This window comes from Oncorhynchus kisutch, linkage group LG21 (genome assembly GCF_002021735.2).
Source record: "Oncorhynchus kisutch isolate 150728-3 linkage group LG21, Okis_V2, whole genome shotgun sequence".
In the NCBI taxonomy this organism is placed as follows: Eukaryota; Metazoa; Chordata; class Actinopteri; order Salmoniformes; family Salmonidae; genus Oncorhynchus; species Oncorhynchus kisutch.
Window position 1 is genome coordinate 40,972,766 of NC_034194.2, and position 6,669 is coordinate 40,979,434.

Below are 6,669 nucleotides of genomic sequence, written 5' to 3' on the forward strand. Positions count from 1 at the left end.
TGATTAACTCTATGCAAAGGACATGTGTTGTGCTGCATGAGGCAAATGTTGTTCACTCCAGATATTGACAGGTTTTCTGATCCACGCCTCTACCTTTAAAAAAAAGTTCTGCCATCAACAGATATTTGTATTCCCAGTCATTTGAAATCTACAGATTAGGTCCTAATGAATTGATTTCAATTTACTGATTTCCTTAAACTAACTGTAACCCAGTAACATTTTTGAAATTATTGCATGTTGCATTGACAGTTTTGTTCAATATATAAAAGGGTAACTCTCAACCCCAATTTCAGCTTTTGCCCAACCCCCTAAAATAAAATAAAATGCATTCAGGTGAGAAGTAGTGCGTGGAGGGAAATGACTCATCAATACAGCATTCATTTTCGGTGAGGATAAACATAGTTGCACATGATCCCAACACTTGCTCACTAAAGCATACTTACCAGAAGTCCACTGGCATGATTTGATAATACAATGATGTGCATTGCAAGCAAATATGGTTCTGGACAGATAGCTTACAGTGATAAAACACTGCATTTCTGACATCTATTTCCCCTTGCAGTGTATGTTGGAATCCCCCATGGGGTACAAAACAATCTTTGCAATTGGCTCAATCTGGAATGGGTGGGTAGAGTCACTCTTTAAAACTGTCGGATTGGTCCATGATGTGTAAACTCCACCCTCCAGCAGACCAGTGCACACCAGCTGCATGAAATCAAGAGCACCTAATCGCAATTGGGAAAATGAACCAATTGAAATTAAGTTCATTGGTTGACACCTGTACATAATTAGTCATTCAGGTAAGAAGGGTCTGGGATTCCTTTATGAGGTGCAACCAAAACAGCTGTTAGACATTGCAACAGGGATATTCTGGCAGGGTGTCTGTCTAGCATTAGTTCTGAATACGGTTGTGGTTTTGATAACTAATATGGCTTTTGGACTCTCTTTGAGGTTAGTTTTTCAATGTATTCATCTGATTGGTTTACCTTGTCTTAAAGTGTTTACTGTTTATTATGTTTAAACTGTCTGAATGTTTTATAGTGTTTCTTGGATTTGTTGCCTGCTAATTGGAGGGATAACGTGCTTTACCCTTCAAGGTGCGTTTTGGTTCAAAGTAATTTAAATCACAGTCTAGTTCCAATGGCTTAAGGCTGGAATTTTACCACAATGTTTTCTTGTTTCCTAGGTGACGCTTATGGCATCCTGCCTGCACTGGACCTGAACCAACTGGATCCCAAGCAAGTGTGGTGTCTGGTCCAAATGCTAAAGCTACTGGCTACAATAGCCTGGCAAGTGTGACGCAGGGTCCAAATGCCGCAACTGCCAACATGCCTCTGCAGAAGCGGCCGTCGGCCCCCGCGCCTCAGCTGAAGCAACTGCCAGCCATACCTCTGCAGAAGCGGCCACAGGCCCCCGCGCCTCAGCTGAAGCAACTGCCAGCCATACCTCTGCAGAAGCGGCTGGCCCCCCGCGCCTCTGCTGAAGCAACTGCCAAACATACCTCTGCAGAAGCGGCCATCGAACCCCGCGCCTCAGCTCAAGCAACTGCCAGCCATACCTCTGCACAAGCGGCTGGCCCCCGCGCCTCAGCTCAAGCAACTGCCAGCCATACCTCTGCAGAAGCGGCCACAGGCCCCCGCGCCTCAGCTGAATCAACTGCCAGCCATACCTCTGCAGAAGCGGCTGGCCCCCGCGCCTCTGCTGAAGCAACTGCCAAACATACCTCTGCAGAAGCCGCCGTCAGCCCCCGCGCCTCAGCTGAAGCAACTGCCAGCCATACCTCTGCACAAGCGGCCGCAGGCCCCCGCGCATCTGCTGAAGCAACTGCCAGCCATACCTCTGCAGTAGCGGCCGCCGGCCCCCGCGCCTCTGCTGAAGCAACTGCCAAACATACCTCTGCAGAAGCGGCCGGCCTTGCACAGACGGCCCGACCCCTCAACAAGCTAGATAGGGAGATCATAATTTGGTTTGCCCAACTCCTTAATCGTCTTTCTCCTGTTACTGTGCCTCCATTTGAAGAAAAGGGCAAAGGTAATTGAGGTGAGGAATTATGCAAACTAATGCGCTTGTTTGAAATGAGGAACTCCTTCACCATACGACAAAAATGTACCTCTGATTTGGCCACTATTGCTGACACTTAGGTTGTACGGTTATGATTTTGATTTGGCCTTGTGTTCCTGCTACTCTTACATGATTTGTTCAATAAACAATTTGACTTCCAAAATGCCTTCTCTTTAAATGTGGGTTTCTCTTCTGCCTACCATATGTTTGCTGATTAGGGACAGACTGGGTCTGGAGGAAAAGGGATTGTGGATCACACCACTTGTGCAAACTCATTTGTTTACCTTTGTTTCTGGTAGTTGAGGAAAGGTTGACTGCATTTCTTTTAATTCCTCATTGTTTGCATAGTCAACATGCACACACTTAACCCACCAGTTATGCCACCAGGGGTCTTTTCACAGTCCCCAAATCAAGAACAAATGAAACGCACAGTGTTATAGAAGCCATGATTGGCTGGAACTCCCTTCCATGTAGCGCAAGAGACCAGCTAACCGGCATTAAAAAAACAAAGGAACCCCTCACGGCACAACGCCTCTCCCCCATGTGAACTACTGGTTGTGTGTATGTGTAACAGATGCACAAACACACTAATGCATTAACATATGTAAATTGCCGTTGCTAGGTAAAGCCCCGCCTTATCTCAGTTCACTGGTCACTGTAGCAGCACGCGCTCCAGCAGGTATATTTCACTGGTAACCCCCAAAGCCAATTCCTCCTTTGGCCACCTTTCATTCCAGTTCTCTGCTGCCAATAACTGGAACGAACTGCAAAAATCGCTGGAGACTCTTATCTCCCTCACTAACTTCAAGCACCAGCTGTCAGAGCAGCTCACAGATCATTGCACCTGTACATAGCCCATCTGTAAATAACCCATCCATCTACCTCATCCCCGAACTGTATTCATTTATTTATTTTGCTCCTTTGCACCCCAGTATCTCATTCATCTCTGCACATCTATCACTCCAGTGTTTAATTGCTATATCATAATTACCTCGCCACTATGGCCTATTTTATTGCCTTACCTCCCTAATCTTACCTCATTTGCAACACACTATATATATTTATTTTTTCTACTGTATTATTCTGTATGTTTGTTTATTAGATGTGTAACTCTGTGTGTATGTGACGAACTGCTTTGCTTTATCTTGACCAGGTCGTAGTTTTAAATGAGATCTTGTTCTCAACTAGCCTACCTGGTTAAATAAAGGTATAATTAAAAACAAAAAACAAAAACTAGCCTACTGATCTGACGGCACTTGTTATGTTAACAATATCACTGAAAATATCAAAAAAGCATCTTCAACAGAGGGGATCAAGCTGATTCTATACCATTTTACAGAGGCCAGTTCATGAAGGAAGGCTTGCTCATGAAAGTTTTTTAGCAAGCGTCTATGACAAATCAGGACAGGTCGTTTCACAGAGCAGCCATTACGAAAACGGTGATCACTAAGGTCATTACAGAAAACACCAGACTGATACCTATCAGGATTATTTGTGAGGGTGACATCAAGGAGAGTAGCCTTTTCTGGGTGTTTGGAGTCATACCTTGTGGTATTGCTGATAATCTGAGATAATCCTCCCACCAGCCTGCTCTGGTGCGGTGTGCATTTTGGAACATTCTGAATAGGCCTACCACCGTGTGCACATTAATGCACTTAAAATGTGAAGAAATACTCGTTTTTCAACATTTGGATCTTAACATTCTGATCTGTTCCATCAGCCTTATGAATTGATACAGCATATACCTCCACTATACTACTTTGATACACATCAGTGGGGGTTAAGAATGAGTACACGAAATGTCCATTGAAAACAAAGTGGTACACCTGCGTATATCCTCCATTACAACCACTAACTGTACGATTTGAGAAGAGCGCTTCTCCCTCACTGCTTTGCCTTTTCACATCACCTTCCGTAGACCGGTGCACTGCGGTTCAGGTTAGTAGAACTCCCTCATAGGCTGCATTACCAAGGCATCCCAATTCTGATATTTTTTTTCACTAATTAGTCTTTTGACTAAGATCTGATGTGAAAAGATCTGATGTGATTGCTCAAAACATTAATAATTGGAAAAAAGATTAGAATTGGGCTCCCTGTGTAACACAGCAATAGGTCAGTTTCTACAGCTAAAGTGAGGCAACGCAACAACCAATGGTTGCGTGCCACAACATCAACTGTGTCATCCTCTGACATATGATGTGGTTAGCTGATACTTAAAATACCTATCAAGGCGATGTAAGATCTGGCAGACTTCAGCAACATCTAAGCTTTGGAAAGTGGCTGAAGTCTGTTTGGACGCAATCACAATTGCTGGCAAAACGGCTGACCTGATTGGTGAAAAGACCAATTAGTGGGAACAAGATCAGAATTTGGCAGCTACAGACGACTGAACATGTATGAAATGTAATATGCGTTCATCAATTGTCTGTTTTTTTGTAAGTTGTTGAACTGAATTTGGTCTCTTTCTTTTGTCGTCCAATTCTCCCTCTGTTGTTCACCATACGGCAACAGATGACTGCACCTAATCGCATTTGGGAAATTGAACCAATGGAAATGAAGTTCATTGGCTGACAGCTGTACATAATTAGCCAGCCAGGGTAGAAGGGTCTGGGATTCCTTTATGAGGTGCAACCAAAACAGCTGTTAGAAATAGCATCCGGGATATTCTGGCAGGCTGTCGAGAATTAGTTCTTGAATACTGTTGTGGTTTTGATCACTAAAATGCCTGTGACTTTTGGACTCTCTTTGAGGTTAGTTTTTCAATGCGTTCATCTGGTTGGTTTACCATGTCTTAAAGTGTTCACTGGTTATTTATGTTTAACTGTCTGACTGTTTTGTAGTGTTTCTTGGATTTGTTGCCTGCTAATTGGAGGGATAACTTGTTTTACACTTAAAGGTGCGTTTTGCTTTACATTAATTCAGGTCAAATCACAGGTCTAGTTCCGATCCAAATGAAGGCTGGCATTTTACCACAATGTTTTCTTTGTTTCCTAGGTAATGCTCATGGGCATCCTACCTACACTGGACCTGAACCAACTGGATCCTATGCCCAAGCAAGTGTGGTGTCTGGTCCAAATGCTAAAGCTACTGGCCAAAATGCCACGTCAGCAGAAGCTACTGGCCACAATGCCACGTCAGCAGAAGCTACTGGCCACAATGCCATGTCAAGTGTCAAGTCCGGCCCCGGCGCCTCAGCAGAAGCAACAGGCCCCGGCGCCTCAGCAGAAGCAACAGGCCCCGGCGCCTCAGCAGAAGCAACAGGCCCCGGCGCCTCAGCAGAAGCAACAGGCCCCGGCGCCTCAGCAGAAGCAACAGGCCCCGGCGCCTCAGCAGTAGCGTCCGGCCCCGGCGCCTCAGCAGTAGCGACAGGCCCCGGCGCCTCAGCAGAAGCGACAGGCCCCGGCGCCTCAGCAGAAGCGACAGGCCCCGGCGCCTCAGCAGAAGCGACAGGCCCCCGCGCCTCGTCAGCAGAAGCTACTGGCCACAATGTCACGTCAGCAGAAGCTACTGGCCACAATGCCACGTCAGCAGAAGCTACTGGCCACAATGCCATGTCAAGTGTAAAGTCCGGCCCCGGCGCCTCAGTAGAAGCAACAGGCCCCGGCGCCTCAGCGGTAGCGTCCGGCCCCGGCGCCTCAGCGGAAGCAACAGGCCCCGGCGCCTCAGCGGAAGCAACAGGCCCCGGCGCCTCAGCTGAAGCAACAGGCCCCCGGCGCCTCAGCAGAAGCAACAGGCCCCGGCGCCTCAGCAGAAGCAACAGGCCCCGGCGCCTCAGCAGAAGCAACAGGCCCCGGCGCCTCAGCAGAAGCGGCAGGCCCCGGCGCCTCAGCAGAAGCGACAAGCCTTGAACAGACGGCCCGACCTCTCAACTAGGGAGATCATAATTTGGTTTGGCCAACTCTTTAATCGTCTTATCCCTGTTACCTTTACCCTTTTCTGCAAGAGGCACAGTAACTGAGGTGGGGAAATGTGTGAACTAATGCGCTTGTTTGAAATGAGGATCTCCTTCACTTGTACATCGTCATGCAAATTGTATACAGAGGTGGATGATACAATGTTATGAATCGTTTTTATAAACCTACGACTAAATTGACTTCTGATGTAGCGATATTGCAGACACACTTTTAGGTTCTACGGTTATGCTTTTGATTTAGCCTGGTGTTCCTGCAACTCTTGCATGATTTGCTCAATAAACCATTTGACTTTCAAAAAACCTTGTCCTTAAAATATAATCTCTTCTGCCTACCATGTGCTTGCTGTTTGGTAACAGACTGTGGGCCTGGAGTAAAAGGGAATTTGCGTTTTTGTTATACACTTGTCTAAACAGATTTGTTTCTGCTAGTTTGTTCTAAAGTTTTCTAACTTGTCAGAGCTCCCTCATATGTTCATACACTACCTGTCCCTTAGTGTAGGCTGTTTGCTTTACAGTAATCTGCCTTTTTCCACCAATGCCTAAAGAATGTGAATGCAGTGTAACTCATCGTCCCATTACCTGTCACTAACCTGTCCCAGGGACGCTGAAGTTTCTCCTTGACCTTATTCAGAAACATTAAATCAACTTGACACATTCTGACTGTTCTACAATGTTGGTCTGGCCAGACACATGGA

The 6,669-nt window shown here is 46.1% G+C and overlaps 2 protein-coding genes across 2 annotated transcripts; both read left to right on the forward strand.

The window, feature by feature from the left end:
- The first annotated feature begins 817 nt into the window (after positions 1–817).
- Positions 818–2,227, forward strand: LOC116356153 (coiled-coil domain-containing protein 8-like). Its single transcript, XM_031800102.1, has 3 exons — positions 818–951; positions 1,042–1,097; positions 1,187–2,227. Exon 3 carries the CDS (start codon positions 1,329–1,331, stop codon positions 2,037–2,039), a length of 711 nt encoding a protein of 236 aa, XP_031655962.1. The 5' UTR covers positions 818–951; positions 1,042–1,097; positions 1,187–1,328; the 3' UTR covers positions 2,040–2,227.
- Positions 2,228–4,285: 2,058 nt separating this feature from the next.
- On the forward strand, positions 4,286–6,669 carry LOC116356151 (mucin-13-like). The gene is made up of 3 exons (XM_031800100.1): positions 4,286–4,811; positions 4,902–4,957; positions 5,056–6,669. The coding sequence occupies exons 1-3, from the start codon at positions 4,783–4,785 to the stop codon at positions 5,907–5,909; spliced, it is 939 nt and encodes a 312-aa protein (XP_031655960.1). The 5' UTR covers positions 4,286–4,782; the 3' UTR covers positions 5,910–6,669.

Excerpts from the sequence above, each read along its gene's own strand:
- LOC116356153 (XM_031800102.1), top strand. The coding sequence starts at position 1,329 with ATGCCTCTGCAGAAGCGGCCGTCGGCCCCCGCGCCTCAGCTGAAGCAA.
- LOC116356151 (XM_031800100.1), top strand. The coding sequence starts at position 4,783 with ATGCCTGTGACTTTTGGACTCTCTTTGAG. Across the intron at positions 4,812-4,901 it reads ACTTTTGGACTCTCTTTGAG|TGTTTCTTGGATTTGTTGCC; the intron begins GTTAGTTTTTCA and ends ACTGTTTTGTAG. Across the intron at positions 4,958-5,055 it reads AACTTGTTTTACACTTAAAG|GTAATGCTCATGGGCATCCT; the intron begins GTGCGTTTTGCT and ends TTTGTTTCCTAG.